General features: G+C 48.3%; 5 protein-coding genes and 2 long non-coding RNA genes across 10 annotated transcripts; 3 read left to right on the top strand and 4 right to left on the bottom strand.

Annotated features, from left to right (window-relative positions):
- Positions 1–143: 143 nt before the first annotated feature.
- LOC114857946 (F-box only protein 48) lies at positions 144–2,042 on the top strand. 2 transcript variants are annotated; one of them, XM_029154897.3, is made up of 3 exons: positions 144–265; positions 797–1,086; positions 1,406–2,042. In XM_029154897.3, the coding sequence occupies exons 2-3, from the start codon at positions 823–825 to the stop codon at positions 1,565–1,567; spliced, it is 426 nt and encodes a 141-aa protein (XP_029010730.1). In that variant the 5' UTR covers positions 144–265; positions 797–822; the 3' UTR covers positions 1,568–2,042. The 2 variants fall into 2 exon arrangements, with proteins under 2 accessions (XP_029010730.1, XP_029010738.1); XM_029154905.3 differs by lacking the exon at positions 144–265 and adding an exon at positions 277–486.
- Positions 2,043–2,188: 146 nt separating this feature from the next.
- Positions 2,189–4,837, top strand: cnrip1a (cannabinoid receptor interacting protein 1a). The gene is made up of 3 exons (XM_029154842.3): positions 2,189–2,534; positions 3,138–3,282; positions 3,380–4,837. The coding sequence occupies exons 1-3, from the start codon at positions 2,335–2,337 to the stop codon at positions 3,542–3,544; spliced, it is 510 nt and encodes a 169-aa protein (XP_029010675.1). The 5' UTR covers positions 2,189–2,334; the 3' UTR covers positions 3,545–4,837.
- LOC129603469 (uncharacterized) lies at positions 2,608–3,180 on the bottom strand. The gene is made up of 2 exons (XR_008693351.1): positions 3,047–3,180; positions 2,608–2,964 (listed from the first exon to the last, which is right to left on the bottom strand). It is a non-coding gene; the product is annotated as an uncharacterized LOC129603469 (long non-coding RNA).
- Positions 3,979–5,109, bottom strand: LOC129603465 (uncharacterized). The gene is made up of 2 exons (XR_008693339.1): positions 4,888–5,109; positions 3,979–4,560 (listed from the first exon to the last, which is right to left on the bottom strand). It is a non-coding gene; the product is annotated as an uncharacterized LOC129603465 (long non-coding RNA).
- Positions 5,110–5,133: 24 nt separating this feature from the next.
- ppp3r1b (protein phosphatase 3 (formerly 2B), regulatory s1ubunit B, alpha isoform, b) lies at positions 5,134–9,265 on the top strand. Its single transcript, XM_029154815.3, has 6 exons — positions 5,134–5,292; positions 5,864–5,903; positions 6,482–6,658; positions 6,977–7,036; positions 7,500–7,684; positions 7,772–9,265. The coding sequence occupies exons 1-6, from the start codon at positions 5,290–5,292 to the stop codon at positions 7,817–7,819; spliced, it is 513 nt and encodes a 170-aa protein (XP_029010648.1). The 5' UTR covers positions 5,134–5,289; the 3' UTR covers positions 7,820–9,265.
- A 364-nt stretch (positions 9,266–9,629) lies between these two features.
- On the bottom strand, positions 9,630–13,228 carry etaa1a (ETAA1 activator of ATR kinase a). Of its 2 annotated transcripts, none has more exons than XM_029154063.3 (6): positions 12,931–13,228; positions 12,549–12,737; positions 12,394–12,464; positions 11,923–12,035; positions 10,601–11,829; positions 9,630–10,240 (listed from the first exon to the last, which is right to left on the bottom strand). In XM_029154063.3, the coding sequence occupies exons 1-6, from the start codon at positions 13,085–13,087 to the stop codon at positions 10,134–10,136; spliced, it is 1,866 nt and encodes a 621-aa protein (XP_029009896.1). In that variant the 5' UTR covers positions 13,088–13,228; the 3' UTR covers positions 9,630–10,133. The 2 variants fall into 2 exon arrangements, with proteins under 2 accessions (XP_029009896.1, XP_029009905.1); XM_029154072.3 differs by having other exon boundaries at positions 12,549–12,677.
- Positions 13,229–13,514: 286 nt separating this feature from the next.
- meis1a (Meis homeobox 1 a) lies at positions 13,515–26,154 on the bottom strand. 2 transcript variants are annotated; one of them, XM_029154564.3, is made up of 12 exons: positions 24,900–26,154; positions 23,601–23,734; positions 23,315–23,456; positions 23,194–23,244; positions 22,971–23,021; positions 22,439–22,567; positions 21,903–22,014; positions 17,496–17,638; positions 17,222–17,298; positions 16,941–16,999; positions 16,506–16,574; positions 13,515–16,398 (listed from the first exon to the last, which is right to left on the bottom strand). In XM_029154564.3, the coding sequence occupies exons 1-12, from the start codon at positions 24,909–24,911 to the stop codon at positions 16,352–16,354; spliced, it is 1,026 nt and encodes a 341-aa protein (XP_029010397.1). In that variant the 5' UTR covers positions 24,912–26,154; the 3' UTR covers positions 13,515–16,351. The 2 variants fall into 2 exon arrangements, with proteins under 2 accessions (XP_029010397.1, XP_055360398.1); XM_055504423.1 differs by lacking the exon at positions 24,900–26,154 and adding an exon at positions 24,219–24,367.
- Positions 26,155–26,199: the final 45 nt, after the last annotated feature.

Genomic DNA, 26,199 nt, shown 5'->3' with positions numbered 1-26,199 from the left:
GTTTCATTGTTATTGTTTCATGTGACATATTTAAAATCGGTTCATAATGTTTACGTTGCTTTGAGTCGCCTCCCAACTTCGCGAACAGAATCATAGGTAATGAACAGAACGTATTCAGTTTTCTTTATTATAATTCACAGCAACTCAACAACCCGGCATTAGGCTTCTACGCATGCGCACACATTCGAAAACACGAACTGTGGTGACGTCGCGTGTGTGTAAACAGCCCAATTTAAAGGTTCGGCTGTCAGACGCTTCACTGCCGGTGAGACCACACCGTCCTTTTATACTCGGACACAGCGGCACACGTTTAGCCGCACGTAGGGTTTCGTGGCAGACACGTTTTATTAGCTACTCGCAAACAGTGGACGGCCGGAAGCTGCGCGATTAGCTGCGGTTATTTACGATTAGCTAACGCTAGCTAGCCGCGCTGCTTCTAGCCTGGGGCGCAGAGATCACTCCTATCGTTGGACGTGACTCCGAGCTGTAAATAACACTAAAAGTTACTCTTTATTCAAAGCCTTGTTCTACTTCTCCCTGACAACAGTAAGGTTAAGGATGACTCAGACTGGAAATGTCCACAGACGCAACATACACCATTAGAGAGACGAACGTCCTGACCGTGACTTACTGGGAGCTGATCCAGAACCAGTGCAGCTGAAATGAAACTTTCTCACATTTGAACAGGAATATACACAGTTTTACTGTTTGTCTCAGTGTGTTGGATTGAAATGAGCTGCTGGTGTCGTTTCTTTGGTACCATTCCTTTAACTTGCTTTTGGGTCTTTTTTCCCAGGCTCTGTCATACAGTTTCATGCTATTATGCAGCATGACACCACCACGTCCCTGACATCTGCTGCTGAAACTTCTCAGCAAAACTTTGTGGAAACGCTGCCAACAGAGATGAGCGTGAAGATCTTTGGTGAGCTGGATCCAGGGAGTCTGTGCAGTGCCTCACGGACTTGCAGGCTGTGGCATCACGTCATCGAAGAGACCGAGCAGCTGTGGAGGAGGCAGTGTCTGCTGGTCCGAACCGTGTGTCAGAAGGAGGTCGACAGCGACCGGGGACACGGGCTGTCCTGGAAGGTACGTGGACATTTCCAAATCATTATCGTATCATTCTTCCTGTTAGCGTTGGTGTCATCATCCATTTAACAGCAGGTGCTTTTTAAAATGTTCCCTTCTGCTCCCAGCGAGAGGTTCTGGTTGGATAAGGAGTGACAGACCAGCATTTGTTACAAATGATTAAACATGCTGTATATTTGTGTTTGAAATAATTTAGTGTCGGTACCACACTGCCGGTAAAAATAAATATAGCGGACAGCAACAATAGTGGAACCTTCTGGGCGATCCCAATAACAGGTGCACTATTAGTTGTGACGGTGTGGCTTTTGCTCTGCTGCAGGTGACGTTAGTGAGGAACTACACTCGCAGCTGTTTAAAGAGAGACTGGCTGAGAGGACGATACAGCCATGTGAACTCAGCAGAGGAGCTGAGTGGCAGGAGAATGGCGCCGTTGGACGTCGAGACATGGGGAGAAATCCTGCAGGCTGAGCTGGACAGATGAATGTACAGACTTTTATGCCAAGCACCTTGAGCACCACACTCTGCTTTTTATTATATTTATTACACTGTGATTCATTCTCATGAAACACAAACAATTGTATGTAGTTTTTTTTTTACTTTTTTTGAAGATAAAAAGGATCATTGGGAACTGAAACAGTATTGATGAAAATAATCTGTGCTGCTGTTTTATTGTTGCTGTAAATAAGAGATGAGAGACACGATAAATTACACAATCATTGATTCATTTATATATTATATAAGTATATAAGTAAATTCTTTGAGCCTATGTGCTCTGAGTAATAGGTTTTTATAAGCTCAGAGTCTCTGCATTGAACATGAATATATAACATAACATAACATATAAGTAACATATTTATATGTCATACATGCCAGTGTCCTGGGCAATAAACTCTACAACCAAATATCGTGAAATGAAAGAGCAAACCACAAATAAACAATCACAACAAGATACTTGACCACAACAGCTCAATGTATTATTATGTATTATCTACAGTATGTCTCAGAACCACTATTACTGATGAGTAAACCATCTGTCCGTGCCTCTTCTTTCGAATGGTTTCAATTGAAATACAAATGTTTTAAAAAAAAATCCGGTCTCTGGGTGCATCTTTGCTTCAGTAACGTTACAATTCCGCTTTTACGTTGAAAAAACAACCGGAAGCCTTGTTTTGTCCGGCTTGAACCCAGCTTCCTCCTCAGCATCACCCGCTCCCCATCCTACGGTAGGGAACCAAACATCGAGCCCAGATGACCGCAAACACCGCGACCATGGACGAGGTCCCAGAGCTCATCAACATCGCCATCTCCCTGCGGATCCAGCCCAACGAGGGACCCGTCTTCTTTAAGGTGGACGGAACCAGGTTCGGCCAGACCAGGACCATCAAACTGCTTACCGGCTCCAAATACAAGATCGAGGTGGTGGTCAAACCTGGACGGGTCGAAGCCACGTAAGAAAAGAGCCAGTTAAAGCAGCGTTTATCCCATTTCCTTTCGTAGAGTCTCAAATGCCCGCAGCAGGAGGCAGCGCGGCGCACGCGCGCACATTTATTAAACATTAAATACATAAAAGGTTTCGTCCTCGCGGACCAGGCCCACTTCTGAAGCCTGATCATCGATAAACACCGTTAACAAATTTAAACAAGAAAGCAGGAAGCGTCTGTTCTGTCGGATCGTCGTCGTCCTGCGGCCGCAGCAGAACCCGATACTGCTTGAATAAATGATGTGCGGATTATGTGGTTCTCCTCTTGACTGGACCGGTCATTAGCAGCTGTTCAGTACTGGATACAATGAGGTGAGAGAGGCTCAGGTGGAGACCAGTCCAGCTAGGCCAGAACCTCCTGTACTGCATCCATCCACTAGCTGTGTATTAATAAACACCTGGGGGTTCGTTTGAATATTTAATTAGCTTAGAGCCCATTAGCTGATTAGCATCTGTTTATCATTTATTTTCAGCATGTACCTGGTATAATGTGAGATCAGACATGAAGCAGGATGGGTCCCATTTGTTCGCGTTGCAGAGAATTAACCTCAGCTGTGATGCTCCATTGCAGCAACATGAACATCGGAGGAATAGTCTTCCCTCTGGAGCAGCAGTCTAGGGACGAGGAGTCTGTGGTCTATCATGGCCGGTACGATACCGAGGGCGTCCCCCACACCAAGAGCGGAGACAGGCAGCCGGTCCAAGTCAGCGTGGAGGTAAGACACAGTCCACTGCCTTCCATTCCAGCACCTTAGACATCAGAGGTGTGACTGTGACGATCTGAGACGTCGACTCCTGACCTCTCGTGTGTAGTTCAACAGGGCTGGGACGTTTGAGACCGTCTGGCAAGCCAAGTACTACAACTACTACAAGAGAGAGCACTGCCAGTTCGGCAACAAATTCAACAGCATCGAGTACGAATGCAAGCCCAACGAGACACGGACCCTCATGTGGATCAACAAGGAGGCGTTCAACTGAGCAGCGCTGTTTGCTATGCTGGTCTGTCGGGGGCTTCATTTTAAAGCTGCACTAACGCTGCTTCACACGTCAGAGGCAACAGGGAAAAGCTAAAACAGCAGCTCAGCCAACTGGACCCAGCAGAGGCTGTGTGCGATGTGTGTGTTTGCCTCAGAGGTTTAGTTGTCACCACCTGCGTGTGAACTCAAGGTGTAGCTTTAAAGCTGGTGTGGGGCTAAAGGGACATTTGGACATTTCATGGATGGGATGAAAACATTGAGATGAGAATCAGGGTCTGATGCCAGGGTTCTGCAGAACTCCAGCGTGTTGTCAGACAGTTTCACCTGTGTTTGTTGTTTCAGGCCGTTTCACACCTTTCGGTTCAGATCATATGAGGAGCTTGTAAACTAGCATCTTCCTCTTGGTTCAAATTTTTCTCAAAGAAAAACACGGTGGAGCCAAAATCCCTTCTTTAATTGATCAGATGTGAACAGAACATCCCAGAAGTAGATGCTGCGTTCTGTAGCTACTGGTGCCGTTAGTCATCATTTCACCCTCCATCAATTAATTATCGGGTCATCCACCAAACGTGTGAGAGGCTCTGCTCTTCCTCACGGCTCGACGTCTGCAACAAAGCACAGAAACCATTGATCCATTCACAGCTTGTGGTTCGGTTCTGGATCTGCACCAGAGAACACACTGTGACCAGGATGTAGGCCACTGGGAGGAAAACAAGACAGAAATCACACTAGAGTTTGTCTGGTTTCTCCAGCCTTTTCAATCCCACAATGCATTTCAGCAGCATCTCACTCGTCATTTGCACTGTGTGAAGGGGATCAACTAAAATGTGGAGGTGCTTATATGCAGTGGGACAAGAGCCTTCACAGGCGTTAGAGCCGGTCCAGTACTGGTCTCCAGCCCAGACGCCCAGAGCAGCACGTGACCCGGTGGTCCCCGATCTCCTCATCTCACTAGTTGTGACCTCATCCCCAAATGTTCCTTTAATGGCAGCACCTGAAGACCAGGATGGACAACACCTGCAGGAGGAGGAAGAAGTTCACTGTATCTGGTTCCTGTGGAAGTTACACAGAGAGAAGACACAACCCACCACTGACGTAGTCAAATAATAACCCTCAACAGTTAGAAATGTGATTAGGAGGAAAGAGACTTGTCCTGTGCCACAGAGTCACTGCATTTTAACGCAGACGTTCTTTTAGTTCATTTTGCCAAATGTTTTTTGTCGTACATCTGAAAGCCTGACACGTCTCCTGTATTGAACTCCTGAAGTCTGAATAAACCAGTGCTGAGCCCGTAGCAACAGCTGCAAGTATTTCTACTTAGAGTGAAATAAAAGGCTAGCTTACATGAAGCAATGCACATGAACCTGCCTGCGTCCGGTCCACAGCAGCTCCGGCAGCAGCGTCACACCGGACGGACCGGTTAACGGCCCGTACGACCGCGTATTAATGAAACGGTGACGCTGCTTCCTGTCAGAGCTGCAGCACTTCACGCCTCCACGACGCCGCCCCCGCTCCCCCAGCCCCTCCCCTCCCCTCCCCCTCCATCCCGCAGCCCTCCTCCCCCAGCCTCACCTCCTTCCCGCAGCCCCTCCTCTCCTCCCCCGCCCTGCCTGTTCGCTCCGCTGCGGTGCAGCTCTCCTCCGCTCGGTCGTCTCCTCGCCTGTGAAGCCGCGCTGCAGCGTCCGCGTCGCCGCCTCCTGATCCGTACATCTGTCTCTCAGCTGCTGCGCCTTCTCCGCCTCAATCATGGTGAGAAATGCTCCGTTTTTACTCATGTTAACGGAACGAGTCGTTTTTTAATCGCTGGACCGTTAGCTTCCTAACCAGATGCTAACTTTAGCCACCGTTAGCATCAACATTTAATCCGTAGCAAACGCCGCCGTGGATTTGTGACTAATGGTGGTGTATTGTTTTCTCGGTGCGTGTTAAACACGTCATGTTGTCACACATTCATTTTTTAGCAATTGCTTCGAAGCTTGGTCGTCGCCTCTGCCGCAGTGGAGAAATACTAAGGTTATGCTAACAGACTAGCTGCTAGCGTTTCCGTCCAGATACTACCAGAGTAAAAGCTTCTATTTGTTTATTATTTACATTGTTAATCGACCTGAAGGGAATATTTATAAATTACGACTCAAAGTGTCGGGTTGAGAACCCACAGTGCACTTTACTGCAGCACCTGGGGTTCATTCCACTGCCGAACCCACTGTTTTCCTCTATAGAACCTATGGTTCCACTCTACTATAGAACTTACTGTTCCCCTTCACTACAACTTATTTGTAACTTTGTAACTATTGAAACTTATTGTTCTCTCTCTTCTTAGGGAAACGAAGCCAGTTACCCCCTGGAAATGTGCTCACACTGTAAGTATAAGAACACATGACCTCAGGTCAGATCAGATCAGAGAAACTTTGACCCAAACATTTAAAGTGGTTTTCTTTTTATTTTGGGATGTTTTTCTGGTTGTTCTCCTTCAAAGAAGGCTTCGCTAGCATTGTGACAGCAGTTTCCTTTAGGTGAATGTTTCTTGAGCTGCATTTCTCCCAGGTGAAGTCTGAATGAATAATTAAAGTGGCTTTGATTTCTGGGATGTGTTGACACTAACGAGGTGAAGGGCAGCACAGCGATGCCTCCACCTCCACAGCGGACTCCTGGTCATTAGCAGAGCGATTAGAGTCACATGATCCAGAGTTGGGCTTAGAGCGAGGCCCAGAGAGCTTTAACCGGAGCAGTGAAGAACCGGACTGTTCTGAACGATCATGGCCGGTGCGAGCAGGACACCGGGTAAGTTGGTGGTTTCCTGGGGTGCCAGAGGAAGGAAGCAGCTACAGACAGGAGACGCACGCGAGGGGGCTGTTTAATAACTGTAGCAAAGGAGCTCAGCCTGAGACGTCGGCTGTTGCTCAGCTGTTTCAGTCTGTGTCTCTCGGTTTTGTTTCAGTCGATGCTGATGAGATTAAGAGGCTGGGAAAGAGATTCAGGAAACTGGACCTGGATAACTCGGGTTCCCTGAGCGTGGAGGAGTTCATGTCGTTGCCAGAGCTCCAGCAGAATCCTCTCGTGCAGCGAGTTATCGACATATTTGACACCGACGGAAACGGAGAGGTCGACTTCCAAGGTAACGAGCCAATAAGGGAACAAGTGGCAAAGATTAGTCCTAAAATAACTTAAGAGGCTGTCTGCGTCTGGTCTAATGCACAAGCCCATGCTGGCAGGTGAGTTCAGGTCTCCTCCAATCGCTGGGCTGTGTTAAATAAATAAGCAAGCCCAACGTCTGGACTACAGTTCAGCTGACTCTACTGAGTGCACCCTTTAAATCCGAGTATTCAAGTGAGGCTAGTGGTTATGGAGCAAAGAGACTGTTGCACATTGTTGTCACCTTCTGTGTGGTGGTGGACTGAAGCCTGCTCTAACATGCCCTACTGTTGTTTCACAGAGTTCATTGAAGGTGTCTCCCAGTTCAGTGTTAAAGGTGACAAGGAGCAGAAGTTGCGCTGTAAGTACAACCGTGTTCCACTCGCCTCCACCTCCCAGGAAAAACATGATGGTTGAACTGATCAGTGCTCAGTAGGTTTTGATCCAGAGTTGTCGTTTTAGAAACATTCAGTTCTAGGAGAGTAACTCGTTGCAGCGTTTCTCCCATAAACAACATAGTCAAATTTTACGGAGGACAAACCTGAATGGACAAGTTTTCCTGTTTTGGTTAACAACTCTTCCACTGCTGCCATGTGCTTTTCTACTTAAAGTGTTGGTAGTCATAGAGAGCTGCCATAACATCAACGCTGTGCATCCTGTGATTTAAAGCATCTGGTCAGTTCACAGCACCAGGAGGAGTCCGGTCAAGAGCCGGAACTCCTTCTTCAGGCGTGTTTGGCTGGACTGGAACCAGCGCAGGAAGCTGCTGGAGTCTGCAGACGTAGCGCTCCTTGTTTACCTCTGCCTTCTGCTTTATGCTTTAGTCGCTTTCAGGATCTACGACATGGACAAAGACGGCTTCATCTCCAACGGCGAGCTCTTCCAGGTCCTGAAGATGATGGTGGGCAACAACCTGAAGGACACCCAGCTTCAGCAGATCGTCGACAAAACCATTATCAACGCAGACAAAGACGGAGATGGAAGGATATCGTTTGAGGAGTTTTGCGCAGTGAGTAGTTTCAGGTCAAAGGTTAACGTAGCACAGAGTAACTGGAAGAATGAGAATGTGATGTGACGCCGCCGCCTTCTCCTCCAGGTCGTAGGTGGGTTAGACATTCACAAGAAGATGGTGGTGGACGTCTGAGTCCCTTCCTCCTCCTTCATCGACGTCTGTATTTGGAAACATTTTCTGTGTGCTCCCTCGACCCCCGGCCCCCTGGGGTCACCCGATGTCCTCGAGTATTAAACAGGATCTCAGTGACTTTCACAGCAGATGATGACCTTTTCACGCAGAACAGAAATGTGTATGTACTGTATGTTGTGCTGCTTTTTCCAGCTGTGTAGGTTTTATTTTACCATCATCTTTAGCGTGAGTGTGATCACAGCAACACAAACAGTGTGATGTGCCAACAAACCCCCAGTAACACACAAAGCCTTTGTGTCTCTTCAGTGCATTAGTTAATTACAGAGCTATGTTAATTAGACATTTACAGCTTCCACCAAAACACAGGAGGACGTTCAGAGTGACACGTCTCTGGGTCACAGCCAGGACATGAATGTGTCCGTGTGTCTGGGACAAACTTAGAACCAAATCAGACGCCCAAGAACCTGAGGATGATAAATCCTCTGACCTCTGGTGGATCGGCTTCATGCACAGCCACGCATCGTTACTATTCCTACAAGTGGTCGTGAGCGAGCCGCTCCACCAGGGGGCAGAGCAGGGTCCTGGAAGCAGCTCGGATCAAAGTGCTTCTTTATTTATCTGAACCCAGACAGCAGCACATGCAGCGTCCTGCACGACGAAGGCACTGACAACACGTAACATTGAATTGTTGAATGTGGCCGACGGCAGCAGCCGCTCAACCTGGCGTTCTCACTCCTCCACTTCCTCTTAGTGTCAGCGAAGTCATTCTGCTCATCTACAGTTAGCATGAACACAACTCTGGTTGGACTGAACAGGTGTGTGCTGGTTCTGCCGTGTTTGCATGACGTGGACTGGATCCTCCTTGTGCCTCCTGCATGTCCATCGGTGTCTTTTCTGAGCTGCTACACAGGTTTTATCCAACGATTCAAATGTTTTCAAGTACTAATAATCCTTTGTGTGCATGCATCATGACAACGTGGTGAAACATGCAGGTCCGAGATGTCCCGAGCTCGGTTCCGTTCAGGGCTTCGTATCTGAGCGAGGGACTAGTTTAGCACATCTGGACCCAACGCTTTAGTAAAGTAGATCATATAACGATAGTTTGTTTGCTTTCAGTGTAACTATATGGATCATATATTTTATGACTTATGTTCCTGCTGTAATTTAGTTTTGTACATTTAATGAAATCCAGTGAGACCACGTTTGTGTTTACATATAAATAAGTGTGATCAACTTTTTAGGTGCATGAATGTTGCCAAATGTAAACATGGAAATGTGATCTTTAAACGACTTGATTTGTGTTTTTTAGCTTGGAATCGTTTTGTACAGTTTGTTTTCTTTTGGGTCGGTGCCGACGACTTTTCTCTCGGTTCGTTGGGATGTTCGGACTTTGACATTTACTCCTGCTCATGTTTTTGGTTGTGGTGGAATAAAGTGTGAATTTCATAGGTTTGCTTATTGTTGTGTTGTTCTTTCACATCCAAAGTGTAGATGACTTTATATTTTAGCTTTGAGCGTCGGGCGGTACCGAAGTCTCCACAGGTTCATTCAGAACCGTGCAAGAAGCCTGTAAACTGATCAGGTTCTCCTGAGTCCGGTGCCAGCACCATGCTGCTGACACCTAAGGTTCTGAGCAATTTTTCTGGTTCTGTGGGTCCGGATGGACGCCGTTTGTTGCTGCTGTGTTATTTGAATACACACTGGCAGTAAAAAAAGCGGTTCCACACGGACCCGGCGCCAAGGTCCAGCTGTGCTGCAGGAACCAACAACTTGTCATTTAGCTTCACACTCACTACATCTGTGGCATAAGCAGCTTCACAATAGTTTAATAAAATGCTTTAGAGACAATAAAAACTAAATCAGACAGAACAAAGTTTGCACTAAAACCAGCGTAACAAAAGAAGTGATATCGGGTCAGAGCCTCCCCGGTGTCGACCCGTCACTGACACGTGCAGGATTCCTGCTGTTAGGCCACATGCCTCTGGTTCTGGCACCACCTGGCACGTGTTTCTTGCTCCCAGCTTTCACACTAAGCACATTCTGACAAACCCTCCAATGACCCATTTACAGAGATTCACAACCAGAACATTTTAAAGGCAGAACTGATCAGAATCTGGCAGAATAGGAAGTATCTTAACTTGACAATGAATGAATTGCACAAATAAACACCAGTTGTCTGGTTTTATAAAGATGTCTTAATTCAAAGTTTTCAAAAACTGTGATCAGAACCAGGACCAGCAGAGCTTGGGCTGACCCGGACAATTTAAGTTCCAGCCAGGTGAGGCGATACCTGGATTGGGTTCTGCTCCACAAGTCAGGTCGCTGCTCTGAGGTTCTGAGCAGCCTTCAGTCGCTGGCGCCGTCTCTCCATTGCCTGCTGCTTCTTCAGCTCGATCTCGGCTGCAGAACATTTACTCAGAACTGCAAAAGGCAGAAGAAGCAGCGGTTCTGGGTTAAACTGACTGAGTCTGCGGTTCAATCCAAAGTCATCTGCAACAGTAACAGCTCAGACAGGTTGGACCTTACTAATCATCAGAACCTGACTGTTGCTGGGTCTGAAGAGGCAGCGCATGGTTCTACTGGACCAAACAGAAACTGGATAAGTAAAGATAATCTCATTCTGAACACCTTGTAGCACAGATCTAGGACAGAACCTTGATAGTTCTGGGACGTTAGAGTTGAACGCCACAGGTTGCAGAACCGAGATCACCACTAGTTCATGTAATGACTACAGGTCACTGAGCAGCATCCACATTAAACCCATTTCTTTCTTCATCTCACCTTTGTTTGTCACTGCTGGAACTGGGTTGTTGGGCTTTTTGAAGCTGAACTGGTTCTTGGAGGCTGCAAGGGCCGATTGGACCCTGCTGCTCGAGCTGATTATGGATCCTGAAGTGATTTTTGTTTGTGAGCTTTTGAAGGAATCTTTTACGTGAACACCTGCACTGACAGAGGCAGAACTGCCAGCTGGTGCAGGATGCTGGGTCTGCTTGTTCCAGGTTCTGTTGGACGGTTGCAGAGCTGCTCTCTCCTTCGACACCTGAACATCAGGAAAAGTCGTTTTGATGGACTCTCTGCTCTGGGTCTGGTTCTCCAAGTCTTCACACACCTCACACAGCAGGCTGTCATCAGCCGGGTCATCCCAAACCAGGTCAGTGGAGAAGAACGAGTCCAGGTCCTCATCCAGGAAGTCGGACACGGACGGTGTGGCGCCACCATCTTCTTTTGGAAAACTCTGAATTGGTTCTGTGTTTGACGCAGAAGCAGCAGCAGCAGATCTGGAACCACAACTTGCTCCACTAAACAGTGGGAGCTGTGGTTCCGACATCAACTGACACCTTTGCTGAGATCTTGCCTTGATGGAAAAACCCAAACTGGATGAAATCCAGCTCAGCCCAGTGTCCTTATCCACTGGTTCCGAGTCCACATTCGTACTCGTCCATGTGTCCTTCCTTCCGAAAGAGAAATTCAGATTAGGCTCCAGTTTGAAACTCGCTCTTTGTCTCGTGATTTTCTCTGGTTGGTCAAATTTCTCGCCTCCACTGACACGAATGTGTACTGGTGTCAGGCTACTGGCTGAGTTCTGGGTTGAGCAGTGATTCAGTGCAACAAAGTTCTGGGGATTCTGTGTCATCTCAATCACCAAAGAGTCATTTAACAAGTCGTCGTCGTCCCAGTCGTCGCCAGCTGACATGTCTTCGGAACCGGGGCCGTGCGAGGACGGGTCCCCAGGCGCTGCAGGTGTTAACGGTGAAGGCTGTGCCGCCGACACCTGGCTTATGGTTCCACTCACGTGCTGAGTCGGTCCATCAAACAGGAAATCCAAATCGTCTTCCATATGTAGATCCAAGTTGACCTGCACACCTGCTCCGGGTCCACAAGCTGCAGCAAGCCGGTTCCGGTTGCTGGGCTCCTTAAGCAGGACGTCATCTGCATCCTCCTCGTCACGATGAAACATGTTGAGGTCAAACTGTTTGGCCAGCTTCAGCAGATCATCAACTCCAGCCAACCTGCGGTAAAGCACAACCGAGCAAGAACTGTTACTACTGACAGAGAACAGGTCCAGACAAATCCAACAACCAGTGGGTTTATTCTGGACCCACCTGGGGGATTTCTTCCTGGGTTTGGGGACTCGAACATCAGGAGTGCAGGGGATGGTGGCGCTGTCTCCGATCCACTGCTGTAAAGTTGGTTCTGCAACCCTGGGTCGGCCATGCTGCGACGAGAGAAGAGCTAAGAACCGGACCATGACACCGGCTACACTGTTCTGGATGCTGTTCTCCACCAACAGATGTGTCCATGTACAACAGGGGTGTCAAAGTGATGCAGATGAGGGCCTCTGCCCTGCTGGTTTTCCATCTCTCCCTGCCGCAGCTCCTACTGATCACCTTGACCAGGCGTGTTCAGTCAATGACAAGCTGGAAAAGCCAACTGACACACCTGATCAAGGTGATCAGCAGAGAGAGCTGGAAAACCAGCAGGGACACGGCCCTCGAGGACCGGAGCTCCACACATGTGATGTACAAGAACAGGCCCGGCTCAGCGCTTGCTGTGGAAGCAGCTGGGTCACTGACCTTTGGGGCGATCTTGCTGACGATCTCGGAGATGTCCACGACTCCGGCTGCTGCTGTTTTACCTTTGTTCCCTGAACAGGAAGAAGCAACAGAAACATGAAATGCGAACTCTGATCATCTTGTGGTTGATCCAAATCTCAGCAGACTGGACCTACCAGGTCTGCCAGGCAAAGGTGAGCCCGCGTCCCAGACGATGTCCTGCTGGAAGTCAGAGTCGTTGTGTGGAGACTCACTTAAGGCAGCAGCCGCTCCGGACCTGGAGGTTCTGGTTGGGGTCTTCAGGTCTGGACCAAGAAGAGACACAGGAACCAACAGATCAGTCTGTGGGCGGTTTGTCTCTGAACCTGGAAACGCCGTGAATGACAACAACAATAATACCGGTACCGTCTGATGCTGTTTAATATTATCTTTTGGATTTAATGATTTCAGTCGAACCCTGTGTGAACGTCCAGGGTGTGAAGACGGTTCCGCACAGAAAAGAGCGAACAAGCGGAGCGGGACGGCTTCCGGGAGCGGCCTCCCCTCCCCGGTACTAACCTGACTTCTGGCTCCGTGGAGAACCGAGCTCCGCTGTGGCCTGGGTCTGCCTGAAGCTTCTGCTCAGGCGGTTCGGTTTCGACCGGTACACCTGCTGGTCCAGCGGAGATCTTGCGGAACCAGGCGGTGGGACGAACTGTCTGCGGCTACGGGTCATTATCTCTGATTCCTGGATCCAGTGTTTACTGTTTGTTTGGTTGTAAAGTCAGAGAATTCGAACATCCCGCCATGTTTTAGTTTTCTTCTTCTTCTTCTGGTTTAATGGCAGCTTGCGGCCTGTAAGTTGCGCACTACCGCCACCAACGAGCTTTTTCTATGGCGTTACTACATATTGTCTATTTTCCGCCATGTTTTCCTTATTAGAATTCCTTATTCTTCTGCACTTTAACGCCGCATTACCCATATTAACTAACACAGTTATGTTTAAAAACTGCAATGTGCACTAAACTTCCTCCCTCGCCCCCTATCAACAATAAGATTCAAGATTCAAAAAACTTTATTGATCCCAGAGAGAAATTATTCTGCACACTTTGATCGCTGTCACAGATGGAGGTAAACACAAGAAGGACAGAGATTAAAAATAGAATGCTAACACATCTACACACACTCACGTCTAGTCTAATTGCTATTGTCTAATTACATGTAATTAGTAGCTAAAGTTTTATATACATGTCACTGCATGGATGAAGATCAACCCTTTTGTTGTACAGGCTGATGGCATCGGTAGGAAGGTTCTCCGCTGGCGTTCTGTGGAGAACCTAATACTGATCAGCTGTGGCTGAAGGTGCTCCTCTGTCCAGACACACACTGTGTGGGGGTGGAGGTGTCGTCTATAGTGAGGAGTTGGACCAGCATCCTCCTCTCAGCTACAGCATGTAGGGGGTCCAGCTCCACCCCAGAACAGAACCAGCCCTCCTGATCACTTTGTTCAGTCTGTTACTGTCTGCTCCATTCATGCTGCTCATGCTGAGTTCTTTTTCCTGTCCAGTTTATGGTCCAAATACACTCCCATCAGTCATCAGAGAACTTCTGGAGATAGCAGCTTTCCAAACTAACTTCCTTCATCCCAGCTTCCATCATATCTCGTATCATCAACCCCCTCTTCCACACTTCATAATAACGTGTTCTACTCCCTCCACGCTCCCACAGAAGGAACACAACCCATCCAGATGCCTCCCCATCAAATGCAGCGTGCTGTTTAAACAACATGCCCGATGCTTAATCTGCTCAGCATGACTTGACCTCTCCTTCCTCCTCCAGCTGATCCTCCACGCTCCCTATCTTCTTTACAACTGTATGCAGCTTTCTACCTTCACAGTCTTATTCCCACTCCTCCTGACACTTCTTTCTTCCTTGCCACCTTATCCACCCACTTTGATCAACACTGTGTTGATCAGTTAAAAAGGTAAATAATTAAATAATATAAAAAAATAATTAACAGAGACTGTAACAAAAATAAATGTAACAAAAACAGCTGTTGAATCTGTGTGCAACATGTTTGAATCAACCAAAACCAAATAACAGAATAAACAGGTTGTAAGTGAGTTTAAGGTTTGTTTTTTTCCACTAACAATAAAACAGTACTGTGGCCTTTTTCAGAAGATGCATTCAGGCTGGTGGATCATAGCAGCGTAGTGGAGGCTGTTCTTGGATCCACCAATCTATTACTGCCTGCTTAGAAGTGCCACCTAGTCTCTATGGGGTGCCGAATGTAAAAGGAGCACCTATAACTAGTTTTCTCACATTTCACTAAATGACACAACATGTTTTGTCACATTTAGTTAAATGTGCAAAAGCCTAAATGTAAATGTTAAATGTTAAATGATCGCAGCGTGTAAGACTGAATATTCATGATTGTGCAAGTAGACTCCATCCCTTCGACTTCAGGCTTCTCCTCGGTATTGTCGTGCACCGATCCAGAGTCAGATGTGGGCGGAGCTATGCGTACTGGTGGAGGTGTTTGAGTGCGCGTCACTGATCCGGAATCATAGGAGGTGGAGTCTACTTAAATATTCAGTTCGATCATTTAACATTTACATTTAACATTTAACATTTACATTTAGATTTAACATTAAGATTTAACATCTAACATTTAGATTTAACATTTACATTTAGACTTTTGCACATTTAACTAAATGTGAGAAAAAACATTTAACATCTAGTTAGGAAAACTAGTTATATAGGTGCTCCTTTTACATTCAACAGCCCATAAGTCACCAGTGTCCAAACGGCAGCCGCAGTGCTGAAGTCCAAATCTATACAAAGCCTTTTACTGTATCTGCACTGCGAGGATGCTTGCTGTAGATTGATCCTGGACCTCAGGTCCGTCTGACCCAGTCACAAAAAACAAAACAAGCTGATGGAAAAAAACAAAATTGTTTAAGTGAGATTCAAGAAGTTTCAGATTTGGAAGAATGTGTGACGTGCTGCGTTCAGGGCCAGGTTTGTAGTTTGTTTACTGTAGCTGTGGTGTCTGAGCTGCATCTCCACCTTCTTGCTGCTCTTTGTGCATTTTAAGTGGGCTTGTCGGCGCCTGTGATGGCACCAACTGAAAAACAGACATGAAGGCAGTTTCTTCAATCCCCTACAGAGGTCAGTCCAGCCTGGGAGCTGAAGCGCCTGCCGCCTGTCAGTCAGCGGAGGCGCTTTCTGAGCTCCGTCTGCCAATTAGTGACTGATTTTAGGAGGAAGACAAACGGAGATGTCTTTGAAATGAGGCCTTGGGGGATTGAAGAAGCAGTTCTGACGAGGGATCGGCCTTCAGGAGAAAAGAGTTCAGGCTGAGAGGCTTCCGTCAGTGTGAAGCTCCACATGCTTCTCTCTTCAAAGCGCCTAATGCTCAGCTCCATCTTGTTTTCCAGACCTACGAGCTCCTGGTCCACTGGTGGTTCCAGAGTTTCTACATATAATCTGGGAGGCAGAGCCTTTACCAAGCTCCTCCGTGGAACCAGCTTCAGGCCGATAGTTAGAGATGCTTCAGGTCACTTTATTTTCAAACAAAGAAAGTTGGAGGAACACACACAGTGTGAAAAGTCAAACAGTAGCTGCATCCAGGGTTCTGCTCTACACAGAGCAGGAGCTTTGACCAGTAGAACCCTCGAGACCAGATCTCCATCCGCCCTTACGTTACCATGGAGACAGAGCAGCGAGGGGGGTGAGAGATGGTCAGACTTCCTCCCTCAGCCCAATAATTAATTTTCTTACACGAATTGGGCTGAGTGTAATGAAGTGGAGGGATGAAAGCGATGATCAAATCAGAGGATTAATCAGAGAAGATTAGTGATGATGGTAAGGCGTCTTTTTCTTTCTTCTTTCTTTTAACAGACCACCTTCTGGTAACCTCAGTCCAGTTATTACATGACACCCAGACCCACCTGGACACCCACTCTGAGGTCCTGGGCCTCAGCAGGTGGTGTTGGTGTCACAGGTACTGCCCCTGACCCTCCAGCGACGCTTCAGCCACTGGACCTGCAGAACAATAGAAGTCATAGAGTCATAGAAGCTGCAGGCAGATAGCACAAGGTGTGTGTGTGTGTGTGTGTGTGTGTGTGTGTGTGTGTGTGTGTGTGTGGTACCAGGTGGTCCAAGTCCCATGACGAAACCTCCCGCTGGGCCAAATGGGCCGTACGCTTCTGCTTGTCCCACTGTGGACAGAAGGGAAGTCTGAGTTTGTTTCCTTTTATGTTGGTGGCAGCATTTCCTCCAGACTCAGGCACCTGATCTGACAAACAGCAATTTAATGTTCACTCAAACAGATGGTTCTGCTGCATGATTACATCACAGAAGCTTCAGGACACACGTTTACCTGAAATGTTCTGTTTATTAAAACCTTATAAGCTGGGTCCAATCTGAACATGATTGATCAAACCACCAAAATCAAAGCCTTTGGGTCATTTCTGGCTCCTACAGCACCTGAATCAGCGACCATTAGCTTTACTTAAAACAACTTAAGCTTGTTTGATCAAACAGAACTTATTTCATAAAGCAGTAAACTCCAAAACTGAACTCACCCCCTCGATTGGACTGGTCAATCATGGGTTGGACGATCCGGCGCCGCGCGTTAATAAACCTAAGGAAGACAAACAACCGGATTAGAAGAAGGGAAAGGTGTTCTGGAGAACCTGACTTCTCTCCAGAACCACCAGGCAGGCTTCAGCAGGCCACCTAGGGGCAGGAGGCAGAACCTCCTGGGCTGCAGTGAGCTGCTCTGTGCCAGTTTCTCTGGACTGGACCCGGTTTCCTCCGTTTCTGCACAGATCATCTGAGGAGCCTCTCGGCTGCTGGGACTCACCAGTTGTTGACCTGCAAGACAGTGAGACCCGAGTCCTGTGCCAGCTGCTTCTTCTGTGGCTCTGACGGGTACGGATGCTGCGCAGAGAGAGAACAAGACAGATGTCGAACACCAGAAGACAGAAAACATGGTCGTCGCTGTGGGTTGTAGCACAGCCAGAGCAGCTGGTGAACTGGATGCAGAGCATTGGCTGGTGAGGCTGGTCACCAGCTGCTCCTGACTTCCTGCTACAGGCAGAGCAGCTCAGGGCCCGGTCCGAGGCTGACGGACCTACCGTCAGGTGCTGGAAGAGCCAGGCCCTCAGGATGTTGGTGGCCACTTTGGGAAAGATTCCTCTTCTTTTGTTGTGCATTTTGCTCCCGTCCAGGTCGTCGTCCCCTGTGCTGGGAGACGCCATGCACTCATGCAGACCGTCTCCTGAAACAAACCTGTGTTACATGTTATTGGACCACACTGTTTTATAGCTCAGTGAAAGTCCAGCAGCTGGACTTTCCACACAATCACAGCAGATCAGGTGAGAAAGGAGCGGAAGAAGCCATGCATCGTGCCAGTGAATAAGACGCCACGTCCCAGAGTCCTCAACGACTACAGACCCGTGGCTCTGACCTCTCAGATCATGGAGGCTTTTGAGAGGCTGATCCTGGACGGTCTCTGGTCAAACCCTCAGTCACCCTCATATCAACCCCATCTAGGAGTGGATGACGCTCCATCGCACCCACAACCACCTGCAGCCTGGCGCCTCAGTGAGGATCATGTTCTTTGATTTCTCCAGTGCATTTAACAGCATCCAGCCTGCGCTGCTGGGAGAGAAACTGAAGGACATGCAGCTGGAGCCGCCCTGATCTCATGGATCATGGACTACCTCACCAACCGCCCCCAGTACGTCCACCTGCAGAACCGTGTGTATATAAGTATACATATGTATTTATACATCCATCCATCCATCCATATTCATCTGCTTATCCGGGGCCGGGTCGCGGGGGCAGCAGTCTAAGCAGAGAGTTCCAGACTTCCCTCTCCCCGGGCACTTCCTCCAGCTCTTCCGGTGGGACCCCAAGACGTTCCCAGGCCAGCCGAGAGACGTAGTCTCTCTAGCGAGTCCTAGGTCTTCCTCGGGGCCTCCTACCGGTGGGACATGCCCGGAACACCTCCCCAGGGAGGCGTCCAGGAGGCATCCGAACTAGATGCCCGAGCCACCTCAGCTGGCTCCTCTCGATGTGGAGGAGCAGCGACTCTACTCCGAGCTCCTCCCGGGTGACAGAGCTCCTCACCTTATCTCTAAGGGAGCGCCCAGCCACCCTGCGGAGGAAGCTCATTTCAGCCGCTTGTATCCGTGACCTTGGCCTTTTGGTCATGACCCAAAGCTCATGACCATAGGTGAGGGTAGGAACGTAGATTGACCGGTAAATTGAGAGCTTTGCCTTTCCGCTCTGCTCCCTCTTCACCACGACGGACCGATACACCGACCGCATTACTGCAGCCGCCGCACCAATCCGTCTGTCAAACTCACGCTCCTTCCTTCCCTCACTCGTGAACAAGACCCCAAGATACTTAAACTCCTCCACTTGGGGCAGGAACTCTTCTCCAACCTGGAGAGAGCAAACCACCTTTTTCCGGTCGAGAACCATGGCCTCAGATTTGGAGGAACTGATTCTCATCCCAGCCGCTTCACACTCAGCTGCAAACCGCACCAGCGCACGCTGGAGGTCCTGGCCTGATGAAGCCAACAGGACAACATCATCTGCAAAAAGCAGAGATGCTATCCTGTGGTCCCCAAACCAGACCCCCTCCGGCCCCTGGCTGCGCCTAGAAATTCTGTCCATAAAAATAATGAACAGAACCGGTGACAAAGGGCAGCCCTGCCGAAATCCAACATGCACCGGGAACAGGTCTGACTTATTGCTGGCAATGCGAACCAAGCTCCTGCTCCGGTTGTACAGAGACCGAACAGCCCTTAGCAAAGGGCCCTGGACTCCAGAGCACCCCCCACAGGATGTCACGAGGGACGCGGTTGAATGCCTTCTCCAGATCCACAAAGCACATGTAGACTGGTTGGGCAAACTCCCACAAACCCTCAAGCACCCTGCTGAGGGTATAAAGCTGGTCCAGCGTTCCACGACCAGGCCGAAAACCACATTGTTCCTCCTGTATCCGAGGTTCAACTATCGGCCGATTTCTCCTCTCCAGTTCCCTGGCATAGACTTTCCCAGGGAGGCTGAGAAGGGTGATCCCCCTATAGTTGGAACACACTCTCCTGTCCCCCTTTTTGTAAGGAGGGACAGCCACCCCGGTTGTCCAGTCCAGAGGAACAGTCCCCCTCCTCCACGCGATGTTGCAGAGGCGTGTCACCCAAGACAGCCCCACAACATCCAGAGACTTGAGGTACTCAGGACGGATCTCATCCACCCCCGCTGCTCTGCCACCGAGGAGCTTACTAACTACCTCAGTGACCTCAGCCTGGGTGATGGGCGAGTCCGCCTCTGAGTCCCCTGCCTCTGCTTCCTCAGCAGAAGGCATGTCGGAGGGGTTGAGGAGATCCTCAAAGTACACCTTCCACCGTCCGATAACATCCCCAGTTGAGGTCAACAGCTCCCCACCTCCACTGAAAACAGAGTTGGTAAAGAACTGCTTCCCCCTCCTGAGGCGCCGGACGGTTTGCCAGAATCTCTTTGAGGCCGAGCGATAGTCCTCCTCCATGGCCTCCCCGAACTCCTCCCAAGCCCGAGTTTTTGCCTCCGCAACGGCACGGGCTGCAGCACGCTTGGCCTGCCGGTACCCATCAGCTGCCTCAGGAGTCCTACAGGTCAACCATACCTGGTAGGACTCCTTCTTCAGCTTGATGGCGTCCCTTACCTCTGGCGTCCACCACCGGGTTCGGGGATTACCACCACGACAGGCACCGGAGACCCTGCGTCCACAGCTCTGAACGGCCGCGTTGACGATGGAGATGGAGAACATGGTCCCCTCGGACTCTATGTCTCCCACCTCCCTCAGAATCTGGTCGAAGCTCTCCCGGAGGTGTAAGTTAAAGGTCCGTCTGACAGAGGGTTCAGCCAGGCGTTCCCAACAGACCCTCACAATACGTTTGGGCCTGCCAAGTCGTTCCAGCCTCCTTCTCTGCCAGCGGATCCTACTCACCACCAGATGGTGATCAGTTGACAGCTCAGCCCCTCTCTTCACCCGAGTGTCCAAAACATATGGCCGAAGGTCAGGTGAAACGACTACAAAGTCTATCATCGACCTCCGGCCTAGGGTGTCCTGGTGCAATGTGCACCGATGGACACCCTTATGTTCGAACATGGTGTTTGTTATGGCCAAAGTGCAATAACATAACACCATTCGGGTTCAGATCAGGGAGGCCGTTCCTCCCAATCACGCCTCTCCAGGTATCACTGTTATTACCTACGTGGGCATTGAAATCTCCCAGAAGAACGATGGGGTCCCCAGTCTGAGCGCTTTCCAACACTCCCTCCAGGGACCCCAAGAAGGCCGGATACTCCACACTGCCATTCGGCCCGTAAGCACAAATGACGGTGAGTGACCTATCCCCCACCCGAAGGCGCAGGGAAGCGACCCTCTCGTCCACCGGGGAAAACTCCAACACACGGCGACTAAGCTGGGGAGCTATGAGCAAGCCCACACCAGCCCGCCGCCTCTCACCGCAGGCAACTCCAGAGTAGAAAAGGGTCCAGTCCCTCTCCAGGAGTTGGGTTCCAGAGCCCAGGCTGTGTGTGGAGGTGAGCCCGACTATTTCTAGCCGGTACTGCTCGACCTCCTGCACAAGCTCAGGCTCCTTTCCCCCCAGTGACGTGACATTCCATGTCCCAATAACCAGATTGGTTATCCAGGGATTGGGGCGCCCAGGCTCCCGCCTTCGACTGCCGCCCAATCCACTCTGCACCGGCCCCCTACGGTTCCTCCCGCGGATGGTGGGTCCACTTGAGGACGGCCCCACGTCGCTCTTTCGGGCTGTGCCAGGCCCGGCCACCAGGCGCTCACATGCGAGCCCCAACCCCGGGCCTGGCTCCAGGGGGGGGCCCCGGCTGCGCCATACCGGGCGACGTCTCTGGCCTTGGTGGTTTGTCTTTCATAGGGGGGTTGTGAACCGCTCTTAGTCTGGCCCGTCGCCCAGGACCTGTTTGCCTTGGGAGACCCTACCAGGGGCATTTAGCCCCCGACAACATAGCTCCCGGGGTCATTCGGGCACACAAACTCCTCCACCACGGTAAGGCGGCGGTTCAGGGAGGAGCTTTTCAGGTCATAAGAACACTAGTTCTTATACATATAAATATGTATTTATACATATATTACATATTATATTATGTCTGTCCTGATACAAAACTCCATTCTATTCTATGTGAAAGCAATCATAAGTGTGCAAAGCAATTTCCCAGTTTTTTGAAACTTTAAAACAGTTCATGTTGGTGCAAGCAGAACATTTAGTGTCAAAGAAGGAAGAACCTGCATTTACTGAACCCAGGCCCAACATTGCCCCAGTTTACCTGGAGTTAGCTTGCTAATCCCAGGTCCAGTTGTGGACAGTTGGTTTATGAGATGGTAGCTCTGAGCTCAGGCTTACAGTAGATTCCAGGACTTTCTGTTCATGCGTTAGTGAAATCTTTTAGCTTAACACAGTCAGCGTGGGGCTGGATGTGGTCCAGACCAACTAACAGAAACAGACCTTGTTCACTGCTGCAACCGCTACGGTGAGACGTAGCTCCACTGCTGGCTGGGTCCGGTGTCCCGGCTGACCGGACCGGCACCGCGGCGTCAGGATCTTTGCTCCATGAGTTCTGCAAGGGGAGAAATGAAACACAATCATTTAGTAAAGCTCAAATCAGTGAATTATACCACAGTCTGTTCAAATTGGTAGCATGCTGAAGCTAACGCTATCACAAACACTAGCAAAATCCTCTGACGCAAAATAGATGAAACAGACATTTATGTCGTGGAGACAGGTTGAACCATGTGATGTCATCATCCATAATGCATTGCAATTGCCGTAAAAATGACTGCACTACAGTTGATGATAACATAAGACATAATTAGTACTTTATGCATCTTGGAGTAACACACATCTGATCCACGTTAAAGTCACCTGACCCTTAATGATGTCACCTGACCCTCGATGACCTCACCTGAAACCCGATGACCTCACCTGAAACCCGATGACCTCACCTGATCAACATTACCTCAACTGACCCTTAATGACCTCACCTGATCCACAATAAAGTCCTTGCTGTCCGACCTGGTTTCGTCCCTGTCATCTATCACCAGATCTATCGGCATCTTCCCTTTCAGGCAGATGATGTATCGATGGCAGAAATTATCACAAAGCTCATAAACCTGAAAAGGACAAATACAGGAAATATTCACAAAACGGCCTCTTCACAGTTTGACACAGTTTTGATGATGTAAACCCTTCATGTTTGTGTGTATAATTCATATTATGTTTTCTTTTTACTTTAAGAAAACAGATTAAAAAATTATTAGATTATTATTAGATTAAAACAGATTTTAACGTGTCTTTACTCCATTTGGCAATAAACACTTGCTGATTCTGAAATCTACACTGAGTAAAGTCTGAGGATAAACAGCAACAACAAAACAGCAGAAACGTTAGCGGTTCAGTAGATGTGTTGGGATTACAGAGACTTTAGCTCAGGACTAATCCTGGATCAGATGCGTCTTTGTTCTCATGACATTAGATCCAGTCTGGTAAATGAAGGAGGTGAATCTGTTTTCTGACCTTCTCCAGCTCCAGCAGGTGGAAGCGCAGGACCTGAATGGCCTGGATCATCTGCAGAGTGGTAATGCATAAATCTCAACAACAAACCGTGAACCTCTTCGTGTGTTGGTCATGTGGACAAAACAAAGTAAAACCTGATGTTTCTACAAACAGACTTTAATCCCTGCGTCTTCAGAAGCACGTGGGCCGTGAACCTACAGCTGCTAGAGCATCACAACCTCACCAGCTTGTCCAGCTCCAGGTGGAATGAGAACAGAGGCTCCTCCGACCGGTCCTGATCACACGTGATCAAACGTTAGTGAATCAGACACTCAACAATACCTGAGCTGACACCCACATACTACCTGTCTGCAGAAGATGGCGATGTCTTCGTTGAAAGAGTCAGAGGAGCACATGTCCCCTCCAGTCACACAGCCGTCCCTCGAAGTGAACGTCGCCAGCTCACATTTTTCAAAAAGCAGAGCGAGCAGAGGGAATAAAGGGTGTCTGCAGGAGAGAGAGAGAGAGAGAGAGGAGAGGTTACACACACACACACACACACACGCAGCCAGGATGAAGGAGGAACTGGTTTCACAGAAAGACTCCTGTCAGTGTCAGTTGTGTTTTACGGTGTCAGTGAACTCATCGTACCCATAAATGGCATCTCTGTCCCGGGTGGCGACCACAGCGCTGCAGCTGTGGGTGGACTGGGAGCACTGGTGTGGAGCCGTGAGGGGGTGGAGCTGTCCCAGCGTTCCCAGCATGTAGCCACCCGGGTCGTCATACTGGAACACAGACAGATGACCTTTGACATCCTCCACTGATATAATCATATTCTGAGTTTGTCTGAAAGGTTTCAAAGTTAAAGTATGTTCTTTTTGAATTTAATGTTTCACTGCACATTTGTATGACAAAAAAATGTAATCCAATAAAATAACATGCATGTTATGTAAACGGCCTCAAGTAGAAGTCAGAGTAATATGAGCTTGACTGGTTACTGGTTGCCTCATATTAAAAACTGCTTTAAAATCAGGAAGCAAGTCTAAACTTTCTTGTTTAATTTCAAATCAATTTTCTTTGATTTATTGTTAAAGGACTTTAGTGTAAGTTTAGCGTAAAAAAGTGCCTGAAAACTATTTGAAACATGTAATGGAAAAATTGTTTCCTCCTCATTCAATGCAGTTATTATATGATTTATGACTTATGTTCTGCAATTAGTATGTTATGTTTTGTCTTACTTCTGTTTAATGTATTTGACATTTCACCTACACTGTTCAATGCTTGTCTCTGCCTGAAACCCAAGTTCGGGGAGTTGTGTCTCTCTGTCTGTTGAGACTTAGCGCTCCTTCCTCTCTGATCGTCAGACGCCAGTGATGCAGATGTGAGAATGTAAACATCTCCACACACACACACACACACACACACACACACACACACACACACACACACACACACACACACACACACACACACACACACACACAGTGACAGGGATGAGGTGGTGCATCATCATCATTCGTGGTGTGTGCACTGATCTCCAGCTGGTTTTTGGTTTGTTGATGTGCGCGATCAACATCCGTGTTTTTGATTTGCTTTCCCCATTATTTTTATATTCCTTTATTTTTATAATAAATCTCACAAAAGACAACTCTCTCATCTATTCCACCACAAACATTAAGCATGAGGGACGTTTTATTTCAGATTTCAGTTTTTTTACGCTAACGGAATGGAACAAATGTGTTTTTAACAACTGCACAAAAGAACCAGAAGAAGAATTTCAAACCTATTGTTTTATTAAATGACGGTTAATTAGCAACTTTGGAAGCTTTGGATTTGATCACTTTATCTAAGACAAAACTAGAAGGATGTAATATAAAAAGACTCTGTAAACAGACTCAGAATTGGACTCGAGCCGGACTCTGACCCATTAAAAGCTGATCCTTTACGCACCCGTTGCTCCATCGGCCGCGTCTCTCCGGCCAGAGTCCAGCTGACTCCAAGTCCCGGTACCGGAGCGCTGATGACTTGCCTGTGTAAATCCCGAACCAAGAAGAACAGCGGCTCCGCTTTCCACAGCGGTCCAGCGTCCAGGTCCAGGCAGAAACCAGGGAAGTCCGATCTGGTAGCGTTTAGTCTGGGTCGTTAGTCCACTGCGGTCAAATGAGCCGTCCTTCGTTCATCCGTCGTTCAGCCAGCCGCGCTTCAAAAACGTCTTGCGCCCGTATTACACGCTTTACAGCAGAGCACAACACACGCTCGTCGCGACTTCCTCTTTTTATAGCGAGACGTCGGTCTGTTCAAAATATGGAAAACTACGAAACCAAATATTGCATATATAGAAAAACTTTCGCCTAATAAAGATCTGTGTACTTTTACTGTGAAATTAAGCATTTATTAGTATTTAAAACTACCATGTTATACTGTAAAACTTTTATATTTAATAACTTGACTTAGTGCATAGTTCCAGGCCCAGACCACTTTCTCTTATTTCTGCTAGATGTGTACTATCACCATCCAAAAATCCTTGTATTTTTACTGTATAGTTTAGGATTTATTAGTTTTAAAACTACCATGTCATACTGTAATACAGTCAACTTTGAAAATTAATAACTTGACTTTGGTGCATAGCTCCAGGCTCAGACCACTTTCCCCTTGTTCTACTAGAGTGTTTAACGCGTGGAGGTGCGTTCAATCCCCGTCACAGCTCCGTTAGACCGCGGGAAAAGAGGGCGGGGACCGTGAGGAAGAGGAGGAGGAAGGCGCTTCGCTAATGCGAGCTGCGAACGCTAAAACTCGTCACTTAACGGTTTTCTATTTACACAAAGATTCACCGAGTCAAGGAACCGGATCCAGGTCCCTGGAGCCTCAGGGACCTGGATACAGTATAATACTGTAAAAACTATGGTGAAACACGTGTTGCTTTCATAGTTTTAGGATATTCAGGATTGCTGGATTCAATTTAACTCGTGTTTAATGGGGAATTTAAATTAAACAGTGAAATCATCCAGTCCGGGCAGAACCGAGCCTGTGTTGGATAAATAACTGTTTCAGTTTCTGTTTTCAGTTCTAGCTGCTGATGGTTTAATCAAAAACAGAACCTGTAAAGTTGGACTCCTGCGTCCTCTAGTGGCCACAACATGTCTGTAGAATGACTCCTACCTGCGAGACCGCAGGGTATGATGGGAAACACCTGATGGGAACATGTAAAAGCAGAAAAGTTCTCGGAGAAGCTGCTGTAGATCATTGGACC

This window comes from Betta splendens, chromosome 1, assembly GCF_900634795.4.
Source record: "Betta splendens chromosome 1, fBetSpl5.4, whole genome shotgun sequence".
NCBI lineage: Eukaryota > Metazoa > Chordata > Actinopteri > Anabantiformes > Osphronemidae > Betta > Betta splendens.
This window is presented reverse-complemented; position numbering and strand designations above follow the sequence as displayed.

Bases quoted from the DNA above. Each gene is read 5' to 3' on its own strand.
- etaa1a (XM_029154063.3), bottom strand. From the start codon at position 13,087: ATGACCCGTAGCCGCAGACAGTTCGTCCCACCGCCTGGTTCCGCAAGA. The intron at 12,036-12,393 runs GTCAGTGACCCA...CTCTCGTCGCAG, and splicing joins TCAGCAAGATCGCCCCAAAG to CATGGCCGACCCAGGGTTGC. The intron at 11,830-11,922 runs GTGGGTCCAGAA...GCTTTACCGCAG, and splicing joins CCCAGGAAGAAATCCCCCAG to GTTGGCTGGAGTTGATGATC.
- meis1a (XM_029154564.3), bottom strand. The intron at 17,299-17,495 runs GTAGGTCCGTCA...CTCTCTGCGCAG, and splicing joins GGCTCTTCCAGCACCTGACG to CATCCGTACCCGTCAGAGCC. The intron at 17,000-17,221 runs GTGAGTCCCAGC...TGTCTTCCTTAG, and splicing joins GTCTTGCAGGTCAACAACTG to GTTTATTAACGCGCGGCGCC.
- ppp3r1b (XM_029154815.3), top strand. The intron at 5,904-6,481 runs GTAAGTATAAGA...GTTTTGTTTCAG, and splicing joins CCTGGAAATGTGCTCACACT to TCGATGCTGATGAGATTAAG. The intron at 7,685-7,771 runs GTGAGTAGTTTC...CTTCTCCTCCAG, and splicing joins CGTTTGAGGAGTTTTGCGCA to GTCGTAGGTGGGTTAGACAT.
- LOC114857946 (XM_029154897.3), top strand. From the start codon at position 823: ATGCAGCATGACACCACCACGTCCCTGACATCTGCTGCTGAAACTTCT. The intron at 1,087-1,405 runs GTACGTGGACAT...GCTCTGCTGCAG, and splicing joins GACACGGGCTGTCCTGGAAG to GTGACGTTAGTGAGGAACTA.
- cnrip1a (XM_029154842.3), top strand. From the start codon at position 2,335: ATGACCGCAAACACCGCGACCATGGACGAGGTCCCAGAGCTCATCAAC. The intron at 2,535-3,137 runs GTAAGAAAAGAG...GCTCCATTGCAG, and splicing joins CCTGGACGGGTCGAAGCCAC to CAACATGAACATCGGAGGAA. The intron at 3,283-3,379 runs GTAAGACACAGT...TCTCGTGTGTAG, and splicing joins CGGTCCAAGTCAGCGTGGAG to TTCAACAGGGCTGGGACGTT.